Source organism: Python bivittatus, unplaced genomic scaffold (assembly GCF_059951505.1).
Source record: "Python bivittatus isolate LINGU-HERP-01145 unplaced genomic scaffold, Pbiv_v1 ctg000480_np1212, whole genome shotgun sequence".
In the NCBI taxonomy this organism is placed as follows: domain Eukaryota; kingdom Metazoa; phylum Chordata; class Lepidosauria; order Squamata; family Pythonidae; genus Python; species Python bivittatus.
Genome location: NW_028277075.1, coordinates 40,148,250 through 40,176,053, shown reverse-complemented (window position 1 = coordinate 40,176,053; position 27,804 = coordinate 40,148,250). Strand labels below are relative to the sequence as shown.

The following is a 27,804-nucleotide window of genomic DNA, read 5'->3' as shown; positions in this document are numbered from 1 at the left end:
ACAAAAAACTTCAAAACCACGAGTACAAAAATGGGAGAGAAATGAACTGTTCCCAGTCCAGGATGTTTTTGTACTGTATATCTGGTTTGAAATCCAAGCAGCATTTGAGACAGGAACTTTGGAAAATCTCTTGTTTTATCTTTTTCAGCCTCAGCCAAACCAAAGAATCTCCTTGGAATGAAGGTAATTTTATACTTTATTTTTCTCTCACTGCTGCACTGAACAAAGAAGCTGATTTCATTTCTAGTTGTCAGAACAATAGCATTATACGCTATAATTCAAAACATTTAACATTCCTTTTGTCATTCTCCTTTTAGAGCTCTACCAACTAGAAATTCACCCACTCTGGACCTTTCCATAAATACACCATGTGATGTCACCTCTCTTTTTCTGCTTTACAAAAGGGAGATCCAGTTTAGAGGCATCATTTCAGGAATATCATGATGAGTGTGAAATACCCCTGGCTCTGCCAAAAAGCACTGTATGCTACCTAGAGAATTCTGGGAGTTGAAGTCCACTCATCTTAAAGTTGCCTAGTCTGAAAAACACTGGATTAGAGCATCAGATAGGTTCAAATCCTCATATTTATTATGGTGACCTTGAACCTGTCACTTTCCCTTACCTTAAACTACATCAATTGTTCTGAGGATAAAATGGCATAGAAATGATGATGGTTATGATAATTCCCTATTAGCTTGATTTTGGAGGCAGCATGTCTCTTATTACCAGTTGTTAGAGAATAAATGTATTTGATATCATCCAGCAAAGCTTAAGTTTCATAGAAAAGGAAAAAAATGGAGTATTCTTGGCTTCCAGTTAGTTTCTCACTCTTCTGTCTCTAGTTATCCTAACCACAGGTCCATTTTATTCCAGCATGCAGCTCCTATACATTTCCATGGGGCCTGTCAAAACTAGTTCCTATTTAGCCAATGCTTTTGCTCCTCATTTTTGTTAAAACATGCATCCTGCTTCCTGAATCTTATTTGCATAGCTGAGTTATTACTCTTAAATTACAAGCAGAACCTCTGACAGATTCCACTGAACCACCCTAATGGATGCTATTATAATTCTGTTGCTGGTAGCTGGCCCTAAATTTTCAGTATCTCCTCAGCATAAAGGGACACTGTCTACCTGAAAAACAAATGGCACAGAAGATGAATCTGCCACTAGTCTCATTGCCACCCCACCCCCCAAAAATGATGAGGCCAAGGGGAAATGATACTTCTCATTCCCAGAAAGCTCCTGGGAGGCAAATACTTTCAAGGAAGAAATGGGAGAAGAGGATAGGTTTTGCTGTTTTTAAGGGGGGAAAAGCCATGAAATCCCCTTAGGGTTTAGCCTGAACATCAGATAATGTTCCCAGAGATAATCTTAAATGATGTTTGCTAACTCTACAACGTTGGCAGCTAGTCAAGAGTCTTTTGATTTTTTTTTAAGATGGATCAAAAAACCCATATTTGACCCCTTTATCTTTGGTGTCTGCAGCCATCACTTTAGTCTCTGCTAAGATGCCTGTCCCCCTTCTTGCTGCATTCAGCTCCTGCCAGAAAAGGCTAGCTATCCTTGTGGATAGGTAATGCTAAGGTTGCCATCAAAAGTCCTTAGCTGAGTTGGTAAAATTCCTCCCCCCAAGCCCACCGCACAGCCAACACAATTATATTTTGACAATGTAGTGCCACTTTCTCGATGTATTTTTCTGTTTTCCTTCTTTCAGGAAATCTTCTCAAAGAGAGAGAGAGGGAGAAAAAAAAAATCTCATATATGGGTTCCACCAGAAAAGGTTCTCTCAAGATTCTTTGGTTGGCTATACCAATTTCAATATTTTCTTTTTTACTAGTTAAGCATTCCATGGCAGTCATTCAATGGTCAGAGCAAAACCCCTTATCAGAAGAAAACATAATACCAGCTTTGCAAGTGGTTATTAATATGTTCATTATCATTGTATTAATTTTCTGCACCTCTCTGAACTATATGCAATCTATTCTTTCCAGCATGTTTGTGTATGTAAACCTGGAAAAACACTTTTGTGTATGTGATGAAGATATGTTAGTCCAAGAATCATTATTTGGTCCTAACAAACTAACACAGTTACCCTGGGGGTTGTCTGCTCATCTGTAAGAGAACTCTTTGGTTTTTGATAGCAAATCCACTTCCTATTCTGCAGAAGAATGGAAAGAAAGGACATTTTTCCCTGAAGTCAACTGGACGTTAGAGACATACAGTATCTCTGTAGCTTGTGAATCACAATTTGTGCAAACTAAATCTGTGTATTACTGTCCCATCTACATGAATAATATATAAACTAGTGCCTTTCATTAACTTGTAGGGTTTTTTTTTTCCAAAGACCTGGTTCACTTTTAACCATCTAAGTCCATTGCTGAGCTGTGGTTACCAAGATCAGCTCTTGTGGCATCTGAGCTGGGATTAGGGCACAGTTATGAATATGTGAATTTTGGGGTTCTCGAGCTTGGTTGTTTTCTTGCAAACATTTTATTACCTGGCTAGGTAACATCTTCAGTGCTAGAATGGGATGGGATTTGCTCTCTGTTTATATACAGTGGCATGCCCTGCCAGTGTTGGTGGGGGTGTGGATTGTGTTTTGTTTTATTTTTTCCCCTCTGGTAGTTCTTTGATTAGGGTATTGTTTACTGCTGATTGTATGTCTGGTGATAATCTTGGTGTTAATCTCTCCTTATCTGGGTGATGATTGCCGGTGAGGAGATGTTCTGGTCTTTTGTTTTCCTTTTTATTGTCTCTTTTGAATAGTGTGTAGATGTTGTTTATCTCTATGTGCCTGTTGATGGCTGCCTTGTCTGAATACCAAGCTTCCAGGAATTCCCTCGGATTTTTGGATTTAGCTTGGTCTAAGATGGAGAGTTTCCCAGTTGAAAGTATGGTTAAGTCTATCCATGTGTTGTAAGATTAAGGAGTTTTCATTGTGTCTTTTGACTGCTAGTTGGTGTTCATGGATGTGATCTCCTAGCCTTCTGCCTGTCTGTCCTACATAGTGGTTGTTACAGTCCTTACACTGTATGTTGTAGATGACTCCTGTTTTTCCTTATTGGGCGACTGGGTCTTTTGGGTGCTTAAGATGTTTTGGAGGGCTTTGGTTTGTGTGCTACAGAGATGCCATATGGTTGTAATAGTCTGTTGGTAGTTTCTGAGATGTTTCTAATGTATGGCAGTGTTATCCTTTTCATAGCTTGTCTTGGTTGTGTTGTAGTAGGCTGAGTGGTCAGGCACTATTTGATAAAGTTGTGTGGATGTCCATTTTGTTGGAAGATGTTGTATAGGTGGTCTGTTTCCTTTTCTGCTGTTCTGGGTTGCTGCAGTGCATTTGTGCTTGTTTGAATAATGTTCTTACACATCTCTTCTTGTCGGAGGTTGGGTTGTTACTTTGGTAATGGAGTACTTGATTAGTGTGGGTTGTCTTCCAGTAGACTTGGGTTTCTAATTTCCTGTTGTTTCCTCTGCTGATGAGGATATCCAGGAAGGGGAGTGTGTTGTTGTTTTCTTCCTTTCTGGTGAATTTTATTCCTTTGAAGATGTTGTTGATAGTTTCATGTGTCTTCTCTAGTTATTCCTTTTTTATTATAACAAAGGTGTCATCTACATACTGGATCCATAATTTAGGTTGTATGTGTGGAACTGCTGTAGTTTCTAGGCATTGCATTACAATCTCTGCTATGAGTCCTGACAGTGATGATCCCATGGGTGTGCCATCAAACTGAAAATCGGTAGTGATGCAGAGGTTGATGAGGTCCATGATTCTGGGTATTTCAATCTGGGTGTATTTGGTTAGGTCGGGTGTGTTGTGTAGTACTGCTGATATGGATTATTTTGCTAGTTCTGGGTTTATGGATGTAAAGAGTGCTATGACATGAAATGAGACCATAACTTCATCTTCATCTATGTGTACATCTTTGATTTTCTGGAGGCACTGTAGTGAGGAGTTGATAGAATATTCACTCCTCTCTGTGAGATGTCACATGAAACACCAACTAGCAGTCAGAAGACACAATGAAAACTCCTTAATCTTACAACACATGGATAGACTTAACCATACTTTCAACTGGGAAACTGTCTCCATCTTAGACCAAGCTAAATTCAAAAGTGTGTGGGAATTCCTGGAACCTTGGTATTCAGACAAGGCAGTCATCAACAGGCACACAGAAATAAACAACATCTACACACTATTCAAAAGAGACAATAAAAAGGAAAACAAAAGACCAGAACATCTCCTCACTGGCAATCATCACCCAGATAAGGAGAGATTAACACCAAGATTATCACCAGACATACAATCAGCAGTAAACAATACCCTAATCAAGGACCTACCAGAGGGGAAAAAATAAAACAAAACACAATCCACACCCCCACCAATACTGGCAGGGCATGCCACTGTATATAAACAGAGAGCAAACCCCATCCCATTCTAGCACTGAAGATGTTACCTAGCTGAGTAACGAAACATTTGCAAGAAAGCAATCAAGCTCAGAGAACCCCAAGGACTCCACAGTTCAACCCGGAGCTACACATATTCTCTTCTACTGATATGTGAATTTGGCCTGTCTCTTTCTCCCTTAAACCAATATGTCAATCGTGAACCAGGCACTCTTTTAAAACTGTGTGTTACATTCTTGGGTACACCTTACATATCTCCTCCTTTAGCCAAACGGACTGGAGAAAAGGCCTTTTAAATAAGTGGTAAAGTCAATTATGTCTTGTTCTTATTTCTGAATTCCAAAGTGATTTGAATGGAGGAAAGATATCTGACAGCTTTATTGCCTCCTCCAACCCGTCTGGACTTGCTGAGACTATACAATCAAATTAGGAATGCAATGCGGCCATCTTCTGGTAAAAACATGTATGGCAGTTTGCAAAACTACTTTTATCTCCCTTCCTCAGCTTCCACAATCTGGTTTATCCATTTCTCTGAGAATATTTACAAGTGAGATGTAATTGAAGTCCAAGACTAGATTATAAGAAGATATCTGTCAAATCTGTAGGTGTGCACTGATCACTTTCCTTCTCAAAAATTAATCGTAGGCAGATACTACACACACTTGATCTCGGCCAAAAGGCTGAGAAGCAATAATCATAGGCAGATTCACAATCAGGCCGGGTATAAGCAAAGTCTCTTTCCAAAACTAACACATTTGAGGTCAATTGATATGAAAGTGATTTCTACCAATTATGAAAATGTCAAGTGTGAATTTATTCTAATTTTAGACCAAAGTAGACGTGACATAAAGACGTTCACTGTAAGCACACAAGGGGAAAAAAACCATTCTAGATCAGACAAAGATCTAATTTGTGAACCTTCTCCCAGCTACCAGCCAGCTGGTTCTGGGAAGAGCACAAGCATGTAAGGAGCCATGAAGATGACCTTGGAGAAACTATGCAACAGCAGTTACAAAAACATGATTTAAGCCCAGGGCAAGAAGAAAACATTAGAAACAAACTGAAACTGACTGTCTTAACTCTCTTGGGTATAAGGAGGGAGGGAAAACACTGTCAGGCTTTCAAGATTCCCTTACTATAACTTATATCAATAGAGTTCCAATCATTTTTGAGGAGTCTGTTTCCTGAAAGGGCTGACAAAGCAGGACATGAAAGAAATTAAGCTTCCTATCATGTTCTCTTCCTCCCTAACATCAATATCTATGTAGCTTGTGGGAACACTTTCAAGCAGAAAAACACTTTTCCTAACAACTCTGTGATCCCATATAATCCCATAGTAGCTGCTATTGGTTTTTTACAAGAAAAGAGGAAATCCTTCTCATGGGTTCTCTGCATCACATCTAGTTGCACCCTGGGTCTTTGTTTTTTCCTTTCCGAACCCTCTTCCCTGCTAGAGAGCCTCACCAATGCACAAGACCCATTACTTTAGTAAGATAGTGGTGACACTTTTCATTTTGGAAACTAGGAAACAGCAGTATGCTGAGATAGGCCCTATGCTGAAACTACTTTTCAGGAGAAATTAACTCTTTCCATCTTGTCTAAAAACAGTATACCTGCCTATCTCCCACTAGCATCATAGTAAAGGACTCAAGTGCAGATCCTAACAGTTGGAATATCCTTTAGAAAGATCATCTTGCCATGGTTCTGTAGTCAGACCTCTGCAAATGGTACCAATATTCAGGAAATGCTAGATGGAAAGTGTGTGTGTGAGAGAGGGTGTGTGTGAAAGGCAGACTAAATGGATGAGGTATGTTTGCATATGGATAGAATGAGTGTGCAAGGTGAGAGAAAATATGGATTGATGGGGAATGTGATATTTGTTTGAAGAGATAGGGACACAAAGAAGAAAATGGGTATCCTTGACTACTTTTCATCCTGCCCACTTTTGGCTCCACATACTTTCAGTGCTCAACTCATGGCTGTTTCCCCCAACAATACTGTAGTCTGTGATGTAAAGGTTTCCCAGATCTACAATTCTTGGCTTTCAGACAGGAATTTGTCAGCCTGGAGATGTCAAGAATTGGTCTTGAGGTCTTTCCCATGAAAGCTTGCCTGTCTCCATCTAACCCAGGGCCCTTCTGAACTTCTTGATGTCAGGCTTAAGTACTTCTCTTATCCCTGACTGGATCAGAATGATTAAAGCAGATGCCAAACTACTTCCTTACAGTTGTGTGTTTCTATCATTACAAAGATATATTTAATATTTTCCTATTCTGATAGCTGTCTAGCTGTTATGTGGCAGTTTCTTGCGGATCACGTTTTTTAGAGCATTCAACCCTAAACTTTAATGATTTGCTGATCTAAACCTAGAAGCGAAATACTTGAGCTGACAGAGGCTGCATAATATTAACACACTGTGGCACAATGGAATCAGCCCACATATTTCCTGATAGAAAAGGGAGTGGTGTGTCATTCATTTGCTCAAGCCCAGCATAACCGCTACTTGTTCTAGGTCAATGGCTTGAAAGGAGAACCTTCTTTCCATAAGAGCAACCTCAAACCATGATTACCTTTAACCTAGGAATAAGCAGAATTCTGCTGCCTCGCAATATGCCTCTCGTATTGATTATATACTTTTCCTACAGAATTTCTTTTAAGAAAGCTGGTGGTTTGAGCAAAAAAAATGCCAAAGGAGTAATGATTAAGCATCTGTTTCCTCCCCTGACAGCCTTCCACCTAAGATAATAGCCTCTTAACATTAGTACAATAATATACAGATTTATGTATAATGTGTAGGTTTTATCAGTGTCAAAGGCTAATATGGGCATGTGAAGGGGATGAATTGTACAGAACTAGAATACACACAAGTATGGTGTTTCCTTTTGCTTTTTAATCTTAAAAGTACCGGTGTCCTGTTAGAACAGGGATGGAGAAAGTATGACCCTCCAGATGTGATTGCACTCCAATTCCTCTGTCGTCCCCAGCAAAGCCAACCGTTAGGGAAGATGGCAGGTGTAGTCCAGCAATATTTCAGGAGGCACATGTTGTCTACTTCTGTGTTAGGAGTCATAAACAACTATCCTGCAGGGAAAGCTGTTGAAGGAAAAGAACAGCATTCACTTCTGAATGAGCACTTCTGGGGTCAGACCAATGCAGTGGCCCTCCAAGGCATCTTTGTGAGAGAGCTTCCCAATTCTCCAGCTGATTCACTGGAACAGAGCTTCAGACAAATCATTTCATAGCTCCCGCAGGTCGGCTTCCCCATTTGTATAGCTGGCTTAACAGTTGTTGAATAGATGCCATAGAAACCCAACATATTAGATCATTAACCACCACTAAATTTGCCTCAAGATACAGATAGCATATAAAACAGCCACACAGCTTGGGAAGAAGTGGAATTTGCCAGTCTGGTGGTAGGAATCTACAATGATGTGCTAGAAAGCTGCAAGCCTATTGGCAGCTGAATTATTAAACCTTAATCAAGTTACATTGAGTGGGAGACGGTTATTCAATAAAGCTTGAGCAATTCCAGCCTCAGAAGGCTTTACAGAAAATAAATCAGCCAACCATTTTATACACAAAACTGCCCTCAAAGAGAGAAGGATGCAGGGAAATTTGTGTAATTAATATCGTAGGATTAAAGTCCTGAATGCCAACGTGAAGGATTTCAGCTGAAGGCAGCAAAATGTATGAATAAAAAAGCATCGTGGGCAGACATATGCCTGTTTTTCAACACTTAAGACTTAGCAACTGTGGCTGCCTCCTCTTAAGAGGTGTATGGCTGAGTAAACATCAAAGAAGGGGACCAGATTTTCCTATTGGCCCATTTCTAGCAGAACAAATATCATAGCGATCAAGGCTATGTCCTGCAAGCAAACAGCCCCACATTTAACCTGAACATCTTGAGAGCTATTGCAGAGATGACTGAGTTAGAAGGACCCAAGATTTATACGGCAGCTTACTATGGTATATAAGATGGTTTTCTGCTAGACCCAACAAGATAAATCATAGCCAGTAGAGCTATGAAAACAAACAAACAAACAAAAAATCTGGTTCAGATTTCAGATCTGCCACATAATTGTCCCCAGGCATTATTTCTCAATACCCTCACTTACAGAATAGTTATAAATATTGAGAGGGTTATTGCAAGTACTACCGAAAATAACATGCATGATGTGTTAGAGGGCTAGAGGAGAGTATTAGTAAATTAATAATAAAATATTAGGATGATATCATGGTATGGTGCAAGGAGACATCTCACATGTTTAACTTGAGGGTACCAGTTCACCATTTCTGGTTATGTTTATATATTTTGTTCACTTTTCTATATTTAACAAAAACATAAATAACGTTTTAAAAGTCAGAACTGATTACCCATTGAGAACGAGGGACTAGTATGCAATCCAGGAGAAAAAGAAAGAAATGCAAACAATGGACCTTCCTGTTTTTTTTGTAACCTCTGATGTGAACTGATAGGTGAGGCATTGCTTTTGTATTGGGAGGAGAGGTATGATGATCACTATGGTGACTGGACAGGGAGCAATTGCCTCTCAAGGTCTGAAAGAAATATTTAGCATTTCAACAACGCCAGCTTAAGTGCTAGAAATCAGGGAATTCAACATCATGTGATCCAAATGCCTTGGACAGATATTTTTAGGGCTCAGTGGAAGGCGAGACAATGGATAAGGTTGCCAGCATTCTGATGGCTAAAAAAAAAAAAAAAAAAAAAAGCAGAAAACACATGGAAGACCATACCTTTCAAGATTGCCCACCCCACAGCAACTGGCCAGCTGTGGTAGTCAAGGGGAAAGGAAGAAAACATCTAACTTATCTAATTCACTGCAAGAGAAGGATAATGCTGGACAAATGGTTAATGTCAATTGGGTTAAGAATGACTTTTATATTAGAAAGTCTACTGACTTCTTCCAGGGATTAACATCCTGCATAGAAGTGGAGAGGAACTACTTTTGGGATACAGTCCCTAGTCATATACCACTAACCAGAAATAGAGGTTTGTGTTTTTGTTGTTTCAAGCAAGGAACCATATACTACAGGGAGGCAACCTTAATGGCCTCCAATTGGGAGGATTTATCGTTGAAATCAGTGGGGCCTATGTCCAATGGACATTGAATTTAGCACTCCAGTTCCAATTCTCAATCATTCTGGTTTATCAATTCTATAGGTGAGTCCTCCCAACTGCCAAACCTCAGACTAGGCATGGTTATAAATCTCCACTTTTCTAGAAACTTAACTCTGCATTCAGGAATTGGGTAATGGCAAAAGACTCGCAGACTTGATAGTTCTAGATAAGTTATTTTATTACTGATAAGAAAGAAGTCATATATATGCAGAAGATCTGCCTACTGAAAAACAGAAATTAAACCATTTTTATGTCAGATTCAGGTTTTAATCTTAAGCCTCTTCTTTCCATCTTTTGAATCAACAGACTTTTGGCTACTCTATTCCCACTCTTGGAATCCACCTGCTCTAATAGTTCTGTCTGAACTGTGCTGGTTCCTGCCTTGCCAGCTTCAATCCTTGTACGATCCAAGTGCCTCCAGATATGCCTCCAGAAGTTTTCCTAAGGCACTAAGTTGGGGAAAGTTCATGTAAGTAGGATCACATCTGGAAGATACCAGAATAGAAACTAGTTTAGGTAAGAATATTCCTGGTATCATTATGTGAGTGTTCAGTGAACTTAGGAAGAAGAGAAAAGAAAAACAAATGTACATGCACGCAAGGGAAAATATGAGAAAAAGAATAAACAAACATAAAGGAAAATATCACAGCATGAAATTGGATAATTGAAAATACTGAGGGAATTCAGCACTAACTGTAATGCTTAGTAAAACAAAACATGCAAAATAGTTCTATTTTCATGGCACCTTGGAGGGAAAAAATAACTTGTTTAAAATAAATGAAAATGGATAAAGTGCAGCTGCTAGGGTGTGTGTATTTTAATGAAATCTTAATATTTCACACATGCTGCAATGACACTGTTGCTATAGGAAGCTGGAATTGCCATTAGGAACCTTATTTGGTACATTCAAATCACTTGCAAAGACTCTCATTTCCTGTTAAAGCCAGCATGAAGTGACAAAGCTTATTCTTTGCCATTACAAAGTTTGGAGCTACTTGGCACAAAATACAGGAATCTGCTCACTGCAAAATGACTTTATGCAATGACAGAAGACACTGTACCACAGTTGTCCTATGTCAAAAGTGATGCATCATGAAGAGGAAATATCTCTTCTGACAGGCTCCTCAGCAGATCCTTTTCAAAAGTGTGTGACAACTGGAAGCTGGCCTATGAACTGCAGTTGTGTTTTTAGTAATACAATTTTAGTCCAGGGAAATAATCTGCTTCACTGGCTGTTCCTTCTTCTTGTTCAAACTTTCCCATTAACCACAGCTATGAATTTCTTTAGCAACAGATGCAAACTGAGGCCTTGACTGACATTAGAAGCTTATCTTAGGCAGCACACCCAGAATACAATCTTCTTTGAGAATGTCTAGATTATTAAAACTGTGTTTAGTCCTTGAAGGGTGAAATAAAACAGAACAGCTACATGGCACCTTATGAAATATCATACCCAAGTTAGAAAGAAAGTTCTTTTATGCATACAAATGGCTGGTGCAGTTTTTTTTACTTAGAATATTATTTATTTGCAATAGCAGAAAGCTGATCCCGAATCCTTCCCAGACCATCCAGCATAGTGTCCAATGTTTGTTTGTTCAGCTCTACTGTTAATGCAGAGGTTGCAAAGTCATCCCCACACAAGGCAGCATTTTCTTGAATCTGAAAGAAAACCAGAGCTTTTGGTCATCCTAAGTATATTAGCACCCTACTCTCAAGGCACATATGATTTCTTCATTTCTGCACATTCTCCAAAAACTGATGGTTCTGGGGTAATGGCCAGAGATCTCAAAGGTACTTGTCTTTACTTATTACTCATTCTCCCTCCATTTTGGTTTTCACAATCCTGCTTCAAAAAAGCTAGTCAAGATTCCTAGCAGAAGCCAAACAGCTGGTTTCTCTTTTCTTGTCAGGCTGTCACAAATATTCCGGTTTTGTCTGAACACCGTTTCATTGTAATGCAAAACAGTGTCTTTGCAGTAGTTGTTAATCACTGAATAAGTGCTTCTCCATAAGCGATAACCATACAGATGATAATATAAAAGCAGTATGATTGATCATGGCTTGGTGACACATATGTTCCACTGAAATCAATGTGAAAAGTCCCATGAATATCTAAAACCTTATTCATTTCAGCAGGCAATTAACTTAAAATTTGTTAAGACCTGAGAGATATAGTAACCATATTCAGAGATTTGCTGAATAGGTTTACATTATTTTCAATGACTACAGGGTAAACAAGATATGGGTGAAGTCTGACATGATTGCATTCACACTTTAGAACTTCCAGATCAACACAGGAAGGTTGGAGATAAAGCCAGTACATGGATTTTCTACCTTGTTACCATTTAGGAAACCTGAATATAGCTTTTTGGTCCAACCATTTACGTTTTCAAGGAACGTGAAGACAGTATGACAAAACCATCTGAGACATGCTATTTTTTTCACTTTCTGCCCCTGCCTCTGGTCATGTAAGCTTTGCAAGTTTTTAGTGCCAATGAAAACTGACCAGAGGAAACAAAAAACAGCCCTAGGAAATTGTACTGTTGTCACTGTCCTGCACAATATAAAACTATCCAGAGAAATGCAGTCTTACCAGCAGTGCACTATAGCTTGGCAGAGGCTTCACAACTCCACCTCCAGACCAGTTTTAGGATTCAGACATTTACTGAGGCCTTTATGATCTAGCACATATGGCGAATGGGAGCCTGTGTAGAGCTTCATGGAACCTAGCCTTCACTTACAAATCTTAAGGGATGTTTAGGCAATTTGCACCTTCATGCAGCTTATGGAAGCTCTCCACGCAGCCTGCCCAAATGGCTACCAGTACCAAGTTTCCTCTGCCTGCTTAGGGAGTAATTTCAATGGGAAGAACAGCATACAAAGGGAGATTCAGATTCATATACTTTCCATTACATTTAACTTGCAGGTACCCTGCATTTCCAGTTGACTGTCATTGGGAACAGATTTTACTTATAACAATCAACCAATGGTTTAAACCTTTCCATGCCTGCATAGTGAGATGGGGCAGTGGTAAGGCTGAATGATTATTACATAAGCCGTGTCCAAGTTATGCAAGTCCTGACTTATATACATCCAATTTATGCAATGGGTGCAAACATGGTAGCCACTGTTTTGTAGATGTTTGTGGTGTGTGAACTGACATGCAGAAAAATCAACGTATGCAAGCAATAACCTGGGGCCTACTTCTTTATGCACTGGATGCACAGCACACAGCCATGGGCAGTGCTCTGAGGCTGGTTAAACTTGCTCTGTGCTATTTATCCATAAAAGACTATGATCTGAAATGTATGTATATGTGCGTATAGGAGAGGAAAAACTATATATCTCTTTTTAAGAACAAAGAACAATATATGAATATCTGACGACAATACCTTCAGTTGCAGCAGACAGGTAGGAATAGCCATTTTGCTGATATTGTCTGAAGATGTCTTGATGTCCACTCTCCAATCCATATCTACTAGCCTGGGGAGGGAAACTGAAATTGAAAGGACATGGAATGGAATGAATGAATACACCCAAGTTTGAACTGCATCTCTCAGCACACACTTTTACTTGAATACCACCATCAAATCACCATCAGGGTTGCTAAACAGTTTCAGAACTCTTCAAAAGAGTATCAATCCAATCCAATCCATTTCATTTCATTACGGTCTTAGACCAGTACAAGCAGAGTGTTCTGTGAATATACAAAAATCTATTCTAATAGATAATAAATGAAATAAAATTTAAGGCTAAGTTAAAATATATTTATAAAACAACCTAACTAGCATCTATGAATGCAGTCTATATTTACATTACAAAGTAGACACTAAAATTATATAAAGTATAACAACATCTAAAATTACAAAAATGTGATAATATCTAAAATTTAAATGAATTGCAATTACATAGAATGTGTTCAGTTAGCGGAAAATTGGCTATCAGGGTCTGGCGGATTTTCCATGTGGCTGCACAAAACCTAGCCAAAAGGCAGTTTGTCTATGAGCAACATATGGGCATAGGCTGAGTGTGAGTGACCAGGATATCTAGTAATCAGAGGTAGAATGAATCTGGTTTCAATGGCTCCATAAAAGGAGCAACAAAGAAGTACATGTTCTGTAGTTTCCATCTCTCCAGAATCAGAGGGGCAAAGCCTTTCAGCCAATGATACTTTTTTATATTTACCATCCAATATTACAGAGGGGAGTGCATGACATCAAGCAAGAAAGAAAGCTTTCTGATGGCTGGGTATTTCTAGCTATGTAAGGTACCTGGCAGCAATGACAATATATCTGTGGACTCCTTGGGGTTCTCTGAATTTGGTTGTTTTCTTGCAGACGTTTACTTACTTGACTATGTAACACCTTCCGTGGTAGAAGGGAGTGGGGTTTGCTCTCTGTTTACATACAGTAATTTGCCTTGTCAGTGTTGGTGGGGGTGTTGTTTTCTCCTTGGGAGTTCCTTGATTAGGCTGTTGTTTACTGCTTGGTTGTTTGAGTTGGTAGTTCCTTGATTAAGGTATTGTTTACTGCTTGTTTGTCTGGTGTTAATCCTGGTGTTAATCCCTGCTTATCTGGGTGTTGATTGCTGGTGAGGAGGTGTTCTGGTCTTTTTGTTTCCTTTTTAGCTTTTTATTGTCTCTTTTGAATGGTATGTAAATGTTGTTTATCTGTATGTGCCTGTTGATGGCTGACTTGTCTGAATACCAAATTTCCAGGAATTCCAGGTTTTTGGATTTAGCTTGGTCTAAAATCCTGACAGTTTCCCAGCTGAAACTATGGTTAAGTCTGTCCATGTGTTGTGAAATTAAGGAGTTTTCATCATGTCTTCTGACTGCTAGCTGGCGCTCTGCTACTCTTCTGCCTGTCTGTCCTACATAGTGGTTGTTACAGTGCTTATACTGTATGTTGTAAATGACTCCTGTTTTTTCTTCTTAGGCTACTGGGTCTTTTGGTTTACTTAAGATGTTTTGGAGGCTTTAGTTAAACTAACTAAATTTTCTGAATACATGGAAGCAAAATGAATTGGTCAAAATGCGTGAGCATGTATTTACTCCTTTCATGTAATTAAAGTTTGAAATCAGTGGGATTTCCTTTAAAGTAGGTATGTCCAAGAAAGAAATCTCCCCCCCCCGAAAAAAACCAAGGTCACACTTTTGGAATAAAAATATTGAGAGACAGAAAATAAAAACAAAAAACAAAACAAAATCGGCTCAGTGAAGACTGTACTGGCACAGTGGTAATGGAATTCTGTATTTTTACTGTGACTGGGCCAAGGAGTGGGCTTTCTATTGCAGTTCCCAATTATTTTCACTTATTTTACAGAATCTACAATTCCTAATTACAGAATTTTTTATTAATTCTGGTGCAAAATCTATAATCAGCCCTGAACAGTCCTAACATTTTTGTTCAGATTATCCACATAATTTTTTATTCCATATATCTGTATAGAGCTGGTTCCTAAATATTTGTTATTGGTGTTTCAAGTACTTAAAATGTTTTATCAGTATTGCTCACTGTATATGAACTTGCTGCCTCAGAGAGGAAAGCACTGCCTCATAATTCTGACAAGACTGACAAGTTATTAAAAAAGGCTGAACTAAGGACAGTTTAATTTGTCATGAAAGGCTCAAAGTTTAGATAAGCCTTCCTTTTTGGCAGAGAAAAAAAAGGGTCTAGCTTGGCCTCTTAAAAAAAAACAAAACAAGAATTTGACTCACTACAGTTTGATCCCAGAGGAGCAGGAGAACCCAGACTGAGTTCTTGACTTGATCCTTACATGTTGGAAAAAGAATGGATTACAACCAGAAACAAAGAATGTCAGAAGCATAGTAGAAGGCGGCTGTGGCCAACCTCAAAGAAATAAGGGTTAGATTGTGGCAAACATTTTCTTTGTTAATTCACTGTAAAGCCTACCATGATTTTTTTATTCAGCTAAAGTTCATTTAGGTCAAATTAGAAACCTAGGTTTCTAATAACATAATTATTCCAAGCATTCCAAATTCCACAAGCATTACAAAATTCTGCACCTGGGCAGAATCCAAAAATCAATCCTGATGGTACCATTTCCAAGTGTTACGAATGCCATGTCAGAGAACCTTTAAGAAATGGACTGAAAATACACAGTAGGGTTGTGTTCTTCCTCCATCCATCTAGCCTAGCTTAACTAACATGTAGTCTGGTTCACACATAAAAACTGCTTCCAGCCCCACTGGCCTACAACCTCTGAGCTTCCTAAGAAAGAGGCAGAACTATCACCTCACTTGGAGGCCAAAGATCAAGACAGTTCCAAAAACCAATTAATGGAAAGAACACAACTGCAGTTTTGGTGCCGGCAAACAAAAGCATGCTGATGCATGGCGTGTGCATAGGATAGCAACCTTCAGATGCCTCATCTATTTGTTAGAGCCCCAGGGACAGTTCCATTTGATGGATGACTCTGGAAGATCAGCCTGATCTTATTTTTAGCAGACTAGAGCTAATGAATTCAAGTTGCAAAAAATCCAGCAATAGTGCAGATGCTTACAATGCAAGAAATCCCATATATTCCTTCAGGACGCCACCCTAATGCATACTCACTACAAAGAAGCCCAGTTCAGCTCAGTGTGACTTGATTCCAAACAAGTATACTTAAAATGACAGGTGCATAAAGCAGTTCAAAATCAAAATGTTTCAACCTCAAAATATCCTGATTTAAGTTCAAAACAATTTTCCAACCGTTTCAGAAGTATTCAGACCTTACAATGACCTCATTTCAACCTCAAAACTGAGGTGTTTTGTGCTTCAAACACTTCCAGTAAGGTCACAAGAGCTTAATTCAAACAGAAATGTTATTTCAAGCTCAAAGCATTTAGAGTTTGAAACATTTTGCACACCTGTATTTAAAACTGCCTTTTCTAAGAATGGGGTTGGCTCAATTTATCTATGATGTCATCTTGCAAAATTGTTATTTACCACCATTACAATATTTAATATCTAATAGTCTAATATCTAATCTCCATTTAAACCCTTCATTTAAAGCTAATGACCATTGTCTAATCCTGTCGTAAATCGCTCAAACAACTGGAGAAGCCCTCAGCTGCACTGAAGATCTAAGTTCTGGTTCTAAAAAATTGGAGAAACTGGATAGAATTTTTTCTCTTAACCATTAATACATTAATTCAAGGGGATGGGGTGGGGATGAGGGGAGAGGAGGGGAATATATTTTTTCCTCCTGTATTCTCCCCAGGCCTTTACTTCTCTCCACACAATATATAACATTTAATAAACCTGTACTGCTTTCTATTAGAAAATGAGCTCAAAATAATTAATTCTCCTTCTCAGTAGTCACTCTGTCTTCCCTCAGCCTGTTTCTAATTCCCTTGTCTTGCAGTATAATTGACTTCTAGCCACTTTCCATTTATTCCTTTATAAAAGTAAAGCCTTTGAAATGGCTTTAATAAAGAACTGCTCCTCAAATTCTTTTTCTGTGTGAGTCCATTCACTGATTTGTTCATCTTATTTTAGAAAATATTCATTTGGCAAATACCGTCTGAATATTCTCATTGCATGTTTATGTAAACTCTCTCTCTCTCTGTGTATAAGACAGCCTAATAATTTTCTGTTCTGCGAGAATTTATTCCAATGCTTATTAATTATCAGCATTTTTTTTTCACTCAGGAACAGATATGTGAAAATATTTTGTGCATCAACAATTCCATGCACAGAACAGCTGGTTTTGGATGGTGAATCAAAAGATGCCTGGTGATGGCAATGGCAACTGAGAAGAGACAGAGAAGGTCCAGGGAAGGCTGGGGTGGGCAAACTGATGGAAGGTACTGTGCTACAATACGTGCAGTTTTGGGTGAATCGCATTATGCCCATGTAACACTACTGTTATGTGAGCTGCATTGGCTCCCAGTAGGCTTCTGGCTGCAATTCAAGGCACTGATTGTCACTTTTAATAGTAATTACAAGTTACAAGTACAAAGATAAAAACTAATACAAAGTAAAAAAAACAAAGGATAAAAAGAAAAAATAGAAGGTGGAGAAAAGAAAAAAATAGAAAGGAAAAACAGAAAAGAAAGAAAAAATAAGGATACAGTAAAGAAAAAAAAAGAAATATATAAAGAAATGACTTCCCCTTTCATCACAAGTATAAACAATTTTAGTAACTTATCACCTTCTCTTAAAATACAACAAATGATCTCTTCTTCCCATATCCCATCTCTTAACTATAAACAAATCCTTAAAACCTTGTCATTTCAGTCCTGATGTCAGCAAAAGTCCATTAAGGGTTACCAGAGATAACAACATATCTATTTTAACCTTGATCAAATAAACCAAACTTAATTCCTTTCTTTTGCTTTTAACAATCTTGATCTTTAGTCCCTTCAAATAATGTCCTAGAACTTGATTTCTTTTCATTTTTTCTTTGCCCCTTCTCACTGAATTCTTCAAAGCTTTAACAAGCCTCTTTTGTAAATCCAATATAGGAAAATTATCCAGGTCACTCTCTTGACTTATTTGTATATCCCTTTTAATTATTAAGACATCAGCTGGTTTCTTTTGCAAGTCCAGTGTAGCATCTTTTTCCATATCATTCTTGTAGCCTGTCATTTTTAAATCCACTTTCAAATCAGTCTCAATCTTGTCCAGTAAACTTGTTCCTCTTCCATACCATCTTTTAAACACAGTTTATCTATAGAGGCAGACACTCTTAAAATGAATGTCTGGGTCCATTGTTCCAAGATCCTTCAACATGTCCAGTGTTAAAATATTCTGCTCCATTCTGTATCAGTAAGTCAAATTTAAGTGTCCGTCTCCTTTAAGTGTAATCTTTAGTTCCTTCTGATTCCCTCTAATGTCCAAAGTCTCTTCCTATCATGTTTTTTTTTTTTTTAAGAGAATTCAAAACAAAAGCATTTTCCCATGGGAAGGATTCTAATTAATTCCAAAATCTTATTTCAAATCCCTCTGGACCCTTAGTCCATTTGTAACTTTCCAAAATCAAAGTTCTAATCAGCCTTTTGCTGTTTATTCTTTACACACACACACACACAGAGTATGCGTGTGTGCGTGTATGTGTATATATTTTCCTTAAACTTGTACTTAAAACTTCTTTCGCTAAGGATTGAAGGAAACTCACCCAGTGCTGTAAAACCTGTCAATCCAAAGGTTCTCAATAGCTGAAAAGCGCTTAATAAACAATTTCTGAAAGTGATTAGAAAAGGAAGTATGCAAACCCAGTATCTTTTTGAAGGTGCTGACTGTGGTTTGAGCAAAAAGATGGCTCTTCCTTCGTCTCCCAGAGCTTTAAATTCACTGGAGATCACTGTCTTGTGGTCTCCTCATGAGGAGCAACTGCATGGAACACTTGGGGGTGATCTGAAGTCCTCTCCTTTCCAGAGAGGAATTACAAAGAGCTAGCTTCCTTGCCGGCTCTTTGTTCCATCGCAGTTGTTGGCTTCACTTTTAGTGGAGCCATCTTCATTTTCCCCATTCCTTTCCCAGAAGTCACTTTTACAGCCCTACATGGCACTGAACCAGGTTACCTGCAGGGCTGCCTCTCCCTGGTATAGTCCACCCATCCCACCAGATCAGACAGAGTGGACCTGCTATGGGTATTGTCAGTGAAACAGTGTCATCTGGTGGGCACCAAGAAATGTCATGGCATCTGTCTTATGGAACAGAACCCTCCCCCCCTCCCCCCTGAAATACAGATGGCCCCAACTCTACTGTCCTTGCACAAAACTATAAAGACCTATTTTTTCCCCAGGCATTGGATCTGGAATATCAGTTATGGGGATTCTGGTATGGATGTATGTGGTAAGTGGTTTCATTAAGCCTCGATGCATTTTTAGGTTTTGGGGGTTTTTTTTGTTTGGCTGGTTTTTTTTAAATGGAATCCCTTGTTTTTAATTTTTTGCCACCTAGGTTTATTGGATAGATGGGTGGCCATATAAATTGGCTAAATACATAAACATTAGAGGCTGAAAGGAGGGCTCTGGGAATATGGGGAATGGGGAGACTGGTAGGATATGCCACGCTGGCAGTGGCAGAGGAGAGGAGTGTTCTTTGCCCTATTCAGTCTGCCTGGATTTTGTTTCATCCCAAACCCAGGAGAACCATGACTGACCCCAAATCAGCAGATCCTCTAGAATGTGATAGTTTGTTCTGGGATTTGAAACAAAACTTCTCTGTTTGATGCATACCCCTATTCATGACTCACTTGCTAATTTAAACTGCTTCCTCCATCTGTTTTTATTTTCTTTTTGCAACTGGTTATTAGCATACTATGTCACACTTCCATTCAGTAGCCAAAAAGTTTGATCAAAAGACCATCACAACTCAGCATTTAATAACACATAAAAGGATCCTGGTGAGAAGGAAGGAAATAAGGAAAGTATGAGAGATGGAGAAGAAGCTTATCGATACAGAACATCTGAACAAAGGAGCTGTCAGTCAGAACATACTGGCATAAATTTACATACTATAAACATTGGTTTTTCTAGCTAATACAGAAATAGATAAACCACCAAACTGACTTTGTATGATCCACTGCAATCTTCCTGAGTTTGGAAATGTATAATATGAACTGAGGATCTCAATCTCTAATTCATAGTAGCTCTGGATTAATAATGAACTTCATAAAGCAGCACATTGTAAAAATAACTTCCTTGTACGAAACAAGCAAATGTATCTTATTTCTTGTTTAACAAACTTTTGGTATTAAAGACACATCATTACTGCATTTTCCTGGACTGTCAATGTATTGCTACCCACAACAGGAAGGGGGGAGGAAGGAGATAGAATAATGCAAGAAATTCTATCTCATTTTAATACTAGTATCATTTTTATGCATACTAAGAAATAGAGATCTTCAAAAGACCAACAATGATTTAGCAATGAGAATTCTCACCCTGCTAAAAATGGAAAAGTCATTTGCCTTTATCAAGCTTTGATTCACAGAGGAATATTTCCAGCATGTTTATCATTCCCATTTATTATTGGGAAATGTATGAATGTGAGAAAGTAATTGAGAAATGCATCAGTAAAAGAAATAAAATGTTATTGTATGTTTATGAATTTGGTCAAAGTGTATGATAAAGTGAATAGGCTTGAATGATTAATTATTTAGCCTGAAAACAGAGCTGAAGGTTGATTGCTGCATGCAACCAGAGCAACACACAATGGAAATAAAGCATGCATGAGAATAAATGGAATGATTAACAAATGATTTAGCACTGAAGAAGGACTAAGATGAGGATGTGTGATGTCTAATGCATTTATGGATACATGTATAAGGAATGCTTGTAGAAATTGGAGGCTTGTAGAAATATTGGAGGCGTGTCGATTAGGGACATGAACATGCATGTACTTTTGTACACCACCAATGCCTTGCTGTTTGCTGAAAACCGGAATGATCTGAAGCAAATGTTAGGCTCTATGATGCAATGAAGATCACAGATTGGAAAATTAATGCATCAAAGACCAAGATAGTTGAACCTAACAGAGGAAAAGGAGTAAATGATTGCAAATTATACATAAAAGGTAAAAACTGAGCAAGTTGATGAATCTGTGTACCATGCCAGAGTATTTACTAAACATAGGAAAGTGGACAGAAAAAAATTAAGATGTACAAATGGTGGTAATGGGTAATATATGGTCATTTGCAAGGAATGAATATTGAAAGAAGCCAAAATGGCAGAGTATGAGAGCATGCTTCTGTCCACATTGTTGGGTGAAGTTGGATATTTTAGAAAAAAATAAAAAATTGAACACAGTGGGAATTGGAGCATTTAATAAGTGGCTGTGGTAAAACAAGAAAAATAGGGTCAAGAGTGAATGGATGCTGAATGAATACATAAATAAATACATTGAGGTGATCTGTTGGATAGGGAAAATGAATGGTGTTGAATAGCAGAATAAATATATGAAGGCAGAGTGAATTAGTCAAGAGGAAGGGGCACACCAAGAAGAATGGATGGAATGAGATCCTCTAGAGAAAGAGGAGAGTTTAAAGAACAAAAAGCAATATATGAAATGGTGTATGAATGTGGTGAAAACAAGCATGGTTTGCAAGACCGGTATGGAGAAGCACAGTGAATGGTGTTGGTATGCAGAAGTATAGTGAAAAGCATTGGCGTATACTTGCTTTCTTATTTTATGTCTTTCATTTATTTGACTTACTATTTCTTATTCCATTTCTGTGTTGTGCATAACACTGAAGGAAATGCTACAGGAATCCATGGCTCTTCCAATAGCAAAAGAGGTTGAAGTTTGCTTCAGACACAATCTGTGAGGCAATTTCTATGCAAGACACATGCCTTATGTGAAATAGCTCTAAACTCAAATGTGTGAAATTAAATGCAGGGTAGTGATATAAGTGTGATATTATATATTGTGATATTATATTATATTATATATTATATTATATACAATATATAATAAAATAAAATATAAATATAATAAGATATTATATTAGATATTATATATATAAGTGGGATATTATATATTGTGATTATTCCAACACACATCCTGCTACTCACTTTGACTGGCTTGTGCTTCATTTCTCCAGGCGGAGCTAAAAAGAGGGAAGAAAATACACAGAAATATAATTGTCTTTGCAAGGCAGAAGAGCAGCAGAAAGCAACAATGGATTCCACAAAACTGTTTTTACTCAACAAACTACTTTTTGGGGGCCAGGAAGTCTGAAGGAATCTAATGCATATTGGACTTCAGTGTCACTACAGCTTCAACAGCTGACAGTCTGTAAGATTATTTCTTTTGCTCAGTAATTGCAAATGTCTCTTGTTCACTGAGAGTGACAAGTTGCTTTTATATGCCTTCATCTAGCAGTGGCAATATTGCAGCTTGGAAATCAGGATTATCCTGTGACAAACAATCACCCAGAAAAGAAGGGCAACTTGGCAATGGCATGAAATCTAAACAACTATGGCCAATTTACTATAAAAATTACATCCAGATGCTCAAGCATAGCTCCATGACCTGAAATGGGAAGTACAGAATCTTACAATAAACTCTGAAATGTGTCAATTGCTATGCTGGTAAGGAATTCCAGGCCTGGAGTGCCAGCACATCTTAAGGGCATCATTTTGAGAAAGACCAGCATAAGAAGTTGGGTTGCATGGAACGTGTCTTCCCCAAGTTACTTCTTCAGGTACCTGTAATAACGTATGCATCTGGGGGGGGATTGGACCCCATTTTCAAAATGATGTGTGGTTGCCGCAAACATTGGCAGCTTCTTGGCACCATGGGGCCAGACAGTTTGTGCAGCAGCTAGTCAGTCAGAATTCAAAGTTACAATCATAAGACTTGCCTACAACTTCAGCTCAGTCTGGCACTGTATAGAAAATCATGAAGGGCTGTTGACTTGTTTTCATTTTCCAAAAATGATACATTAGCCATAGCAACTGCTTATTCTATCAAATCTCAGTTAATTTTCTTAACTCGTGCTCTGTCATGAGCCTCAAACTCAATCACTTTGACTCTCCTAAAGATAGAAACATGAAACGTACACATTTTCCAGGATGATCTTGGTCACAAGATTTTTAAGATTCTGGTGAAATCCCTCTGGAAAGAGAGAGAGAATTTCTTCTTGCGACGTTAGGCCATGGTAAACAATGTGCCTTGTAAGGTTGTGCAAAGAATGGATTAACTGCAAGAAAAATGACAAGAGATGAAGGGTTTCACATTGCATTTAACAAAATATCTCTTCTTTTGCCTTCTGTGCATTTCTTAGAGACAACAAATTGCACCAATTTATGTAATCTATGTCTGTCCAGTTCCCCATTTGGCTTTTGTTCTCTGTCCTTGCTCTCTTTTTAAAATTATTAAAAAGCAACTTCAGTGTAAAGAAGTACTGAAGCAAAAGAGAAACATGTCTTTACTGCTGTAAAATACTGTGCATCCTTAAGCATACTTAGAACTGCAGGCTAAATCCTGAACATACTTCAGTACCTTACCTGACTTGCTTCACTGGGAGTTACTGAGAGATTGGAGCAGGTAGTCTCAGTGAGCTTTTCGGGGTCATTTCCTGAACTAGAAAAGCACTCTTGGCATAACTGCCGAACAACATTCTTTGAAGGAGCCTGGTAAGAGAAACAAACAATGATCCTTCACACACAAGAAAGAAAGAAAGAAAGAAAGAAAGAAAGAAAGAAAGAAAGAAAGAAAGAAAGAAAGAAAGAGAGCAACAATTGCCAGACACTTCAATGTCTATATAGACACATCAGCTCCCTCACACAAAATAGAAAAGTATGGAGCATCGTGGGGTTTTGAATCTACAGATTTCTTTCTAGAACTTTGTGACTGAGAATGGAAGATGGCAATAAGAGCAGTATGAAAAAGGACAACAAAATCAAGGCAAAGAAGTGTAAGACTAGAAATAAAAAATATATCCAAGACATGGCACAGGAAGAGCTCTGAGGTGCAGAAGGTCCAAAGTCCTAAACAACCTACAAGAGATGTTCATGAGCAGCATATTGATGCATCCTGAGGCATCAAGTGATTTGCATTTCTATACTTCTAATAGATATTCTGCTTGACCAGTAGAGTGAAGAATTAATATCTTTTGAGGAGAGACTGCAGTTAGATGTTGGGGAGGAACAAAGGCCTGGAACCCTTTGCCTCGGCTCTTTTCATCTTGTTCCTTTTTTTTGGTTTGTTTGTTTCATGCCGTTTAGATAATAAGCTTAATGAAAATCTGTTATATATATTTTAATTAATGTGTTAGCTTTTGAAGGAACGTTTTAGGTTTAGATTTATAAATGCCCGAAAGAAGGAAAACTGCTTTCTTTCTTAGCCATGTCCCTGGCGACTGTAAAAATAAAGAGATTAAAACTGGACATCGCTTTGTTAATTAGAAGCGCGGATACAAATCATAAGCACGAGCTTTCCCGCGCCCTGTCGCTTAAATGTGCTTTAGATCAAAATGAGTGCAGCTGATCGCTGTTCCACGGCATCATATTTTCCCCACATTAAAATACGCACACACTTACTTTCAGCAAAAACTGAAGCGAGGCAAACTCTTCCCTATCCAATGCAGCCATATTTCCCCTCCCATGTGATTAAATGCGAAATATCACTGGAAGAAGAGAGAATAACTTCGGTCACGTGGCAGGCTCTGAGGCTGCTATGCAGCCTGGGAATTGTAGTCTAATGCTAACTGATTCAGGAAGTGGCTCAGGGCTGCTGGATGAATGAAGTTAATTTGCAGTGCAATTCGAGGAAGGGGCAACGTGCTAGTGTCCTCTAGATGCACTGACTGAACGCCCTAAATCTTAGACGACTGTTTGGGGGGACTCATGAAAGCTATAGTCCAAGCAACCGAAGGGAACAGATTGTCTACATTTCAAACTTACTCCTTGCTTGATGCATTTTATTTTGATTTATTTTAAATATCCATCCACCTATACTGTATGCTTTCTTTCGGGGGCGTGGGGTCCAGAAATTCGGATCACCCCTAGATGGATGCATCTCTTTGCTGCTATCTGGCAGTGTCTGGATTTTTGCAGCCCTGGATCTCATAGCCTCTGTATTCTGTTTGATAAAATAGAATCTGAAATAGTGAGGAATAGTAAAATCAATACCACTTAGTTTAAATGTCACAAATCTGTGTAGCCCTCTTGTGGTCTGTAGTAAAGAAAAGGCAATTGCAGAAGCACTTTAAGTTTCTGAGAAGACCATATGCATTGGCGTTGCTTATTTCCAAGACTGACAACTCGACCCAGTCCGCAGAGCAGGCTTTTCCACGCAGGATGAAGTTCTGATGTTCCTGTGGCCATCACTATGATACAGTGTTTCTGTCCTAATTAAATAATATGAAAAAGTGCCATAGTGCAGCAGCATTCTTGAGTGGATCACATCATGGGAATGCACATGTAGGTGCACGTATGCATGGGCAGTGCATATTTTTGAAGGTTCCCTATGTTAACCTTCAGGCTATGTTGGGCCTCAGTTGTGGCTCTTATATAATCAGAATACATATCGCTGTCATGCTTACTATGGCTGCCATTCTTTATATCTTACCATAAATGAGAACCAAATAGGAATAATTTCTGAGAAGAAATATTAAACTCTGTGTGTATTTAGGAGCTTTTACATATTTGAAGAAGTGGAATACAGTAGTAAATGCCTTCGGGGGCGGTGGGGTTCTATGTGCAATGCAATTACTTACGTGACCTCTTTCAGCACTGGATTTACAAGTTCCTTGAAAGTTCTTCCTTTGCCCACATTGCATACAATAGTATTGTTTCCTTCTGAGGCATAATGAGAGATGTCAGGAAGCACTTTCACACTGCATTCTGTAATATGTGAAATTGCTTGGAGTCACCTTAAAAATTGGTGATAGTCATATTTTATGTTCATTCAGATGTGGTAGTTTTATATTGAACCCTAAATGAGATGAGGATTTTAATGTCAAAATGTCATATGTTCTTCATTTACCTTTGGGAAAATACATTCTTCGGGACATGTTCTTTCTTTTGTTCAAATTAAAATGTTCTTTAGTAAAAGATCAGGGAAAAGCTAGCCCTTAAACTTCTCAAAAAGAGCAAGAATTAGAAAAGTGACATTGGAGTGGCATAGACTTACACAACCTTGATTTTAATGGGGCTTATTTTTATGCATAAAATTGAGCTATTTTCCTTCCTTATTCAGGAACTGTGTCTGAAGAGAGTGTGAGAGCAGGCATTAAAGACTCTGAAATTTTCCAATATTGAGCAGAAAAGTTTGCCAAGAGTGTCTACTGATGTTCATTTGAATGTGATTAGCAGTATGCACATAGCGGGGTCCTTGTTTTGTTACGGTTCCCAGCGGTGCCAAGGGTCCTTTTAATGCACATGAACATAAATTTAAAAGATATATGTATATAGAGAAGCTGGGAACAGGGAAGAACTCACCTCTTTGTAATTATTCCGTGGGCCCTGTGTCTCTTCTGGGTCATTTTACACCGTGTGGATGTAATATCTGAACAAGTCATTTCTGTTGAACAAATGTGGATAGTAACAAAAGAAAAAATCTTATTCACCATTTCACCATGTCTCCTGCCACTTACTGTGGTTGTGTATAGCCAACAAATAAATGTGCAGAATGTATCTTAATGTAACAATTTTAATCTATAGATTCTAAGATACAGAATAAGAATTTCCCAATGTAAGAGAAGCTTTGAAACTTATTTGTATGAGCAAAATCTTCTTATGTCATACTTACTTCATCATTTCACCATCATGGCACTGGTGTCTTATATTACATATTTCAAAGTTTTCCTTATCTATACAGTACGTAGTTTTGAAATTGTTGACATGCAGGTTTTATTTGTGCTCTCCCCTGAAACAAATCAAACATATAATTAGTTCAAAACCTACCTAAAGCAGTGAGCTTCCCTTTGTTAAACCACTGTTTTGAATTCCAACATTTAGATCCTTTGCAAGAAAAGAAGGAACACCCAAATTGTAATTCCCTTTTCACTTTTTTAAATGAGCAGTATAACGTGGGATTCTTTTTTATAATCTTTGGCATCTTGAAATTAATTAAGATTGATTAACTGTGAGAGATTACTTGTGTAGATTTCTTCAGGACATTAAACAGATTCCTAAGGAGATTTTGTAAAGAACATTTTTTTTGGCAATCTGACAAGAGTAAGGCAAGCATTTTTTTAGGGAGCCTCCCCACACTGAATTTGCTGGACACCAAATTGGGTTAAAATTGATTGGTGGATCTGCTAGCTTCTTCATTTCCAAATCAAAATAGCTTGGGTTGTATTCAATGGTGTCATTCTATTGGCAGAGGCAATTCTGCTGAGGGAATTATTTTTATTTTTTCACTCGGGGAACCATCTGCACTGGAAGGAGAGAGTTCCTCTGAAAAAGATCTGAGGCCCACGTGGCTGAGAAAAATGATGGGGAGCCCCACTGTGCTTGTGGAAGACCACCCTTATAACACTGGATGCCAGCTTTGATGCGGTAGCTCTTCATAGCTTAAATGCATGATTTATTAATTTTCTGAGCTAGAAGCTGTAGATTATTTCATGACTCTACATTGTTCTCTGTCTGGGAAAAAAAAAACAACAACCAAAAACCCTGGGGCTAAAAGATAAATTCCTTGATTGTATTCAGGCAGAACAAGAAAATACATATTTAATGCTTATAGCATATTTGTATTGGTTGTTCTGCCATGAAGGTTCAAAATGTCCTTCAGGGACCTAGTAGACATTCTGATAATTTCTTTTTTAAAACAGCTAACTAAAAACAGTTCCAA

General features: G+C 38.2%; 1 protein-coding gene across 1 annotated transcript; it reads right to left on the bottom strand.

Moving 5' to 3' along the window:
* Positions 1 to 9,706: 9,706 nt before the first annotated feature.
* On the bottom strand, positions 9,707 to 24,607 carry COMMD9 (COMM domain containing 9). Its single transcript, XM_007435019.4, has 6 exons — positions 24,546 to 24,607; positions 23,511 to 23,636; positions 23,064 to 23,203; positions 22,074 to 22,108; positions 12,937 to 13,040; positions 9,707 to 11,203 (listed from the first exon to the last, which is right to left on the bottom strand). Exons 1-6 carry the CDS (start codon positions 24,594 to 24,596, stop codon positions 11,063 to 11,065), a joined length of 597 nt encoding a protein of 198 aa, XP_007435081.1. The 5' UTR covers positions 24,597 to 24,607; the 3' UTR covers positions 9,707 to 11,062.
* Between the last annotated feature and the right edge of the window lie 3,197 nt (positions 24,608 to 27,804).

Excerpts from the sequence above, each read along its gene's own strand:
- COMMD9 (XM_007435019.4), bottom strand. The coding sequence starts at position 24,596 with ATGGCTGCATTGGATAGGGAAGAGTTTGCCTCGCTTCAGTTTTTGCTG. Across the intron at positions 22,109-23,063 it reads AAGATCATCCTGGAAAATGT|CTCCGCCTGGAGAAATGAAG; the intron begins GTACGTTTCATG and ends CCCTCTTTTTAG. Across the intron at positions 11,204-12,936 it reads CCTGTCTGCTGCAACTGAAG|ATTCAAGAAAATGCTGCCTT; the intron begins GTATTGTCGTCA and ends GTTTTCTTTCAG.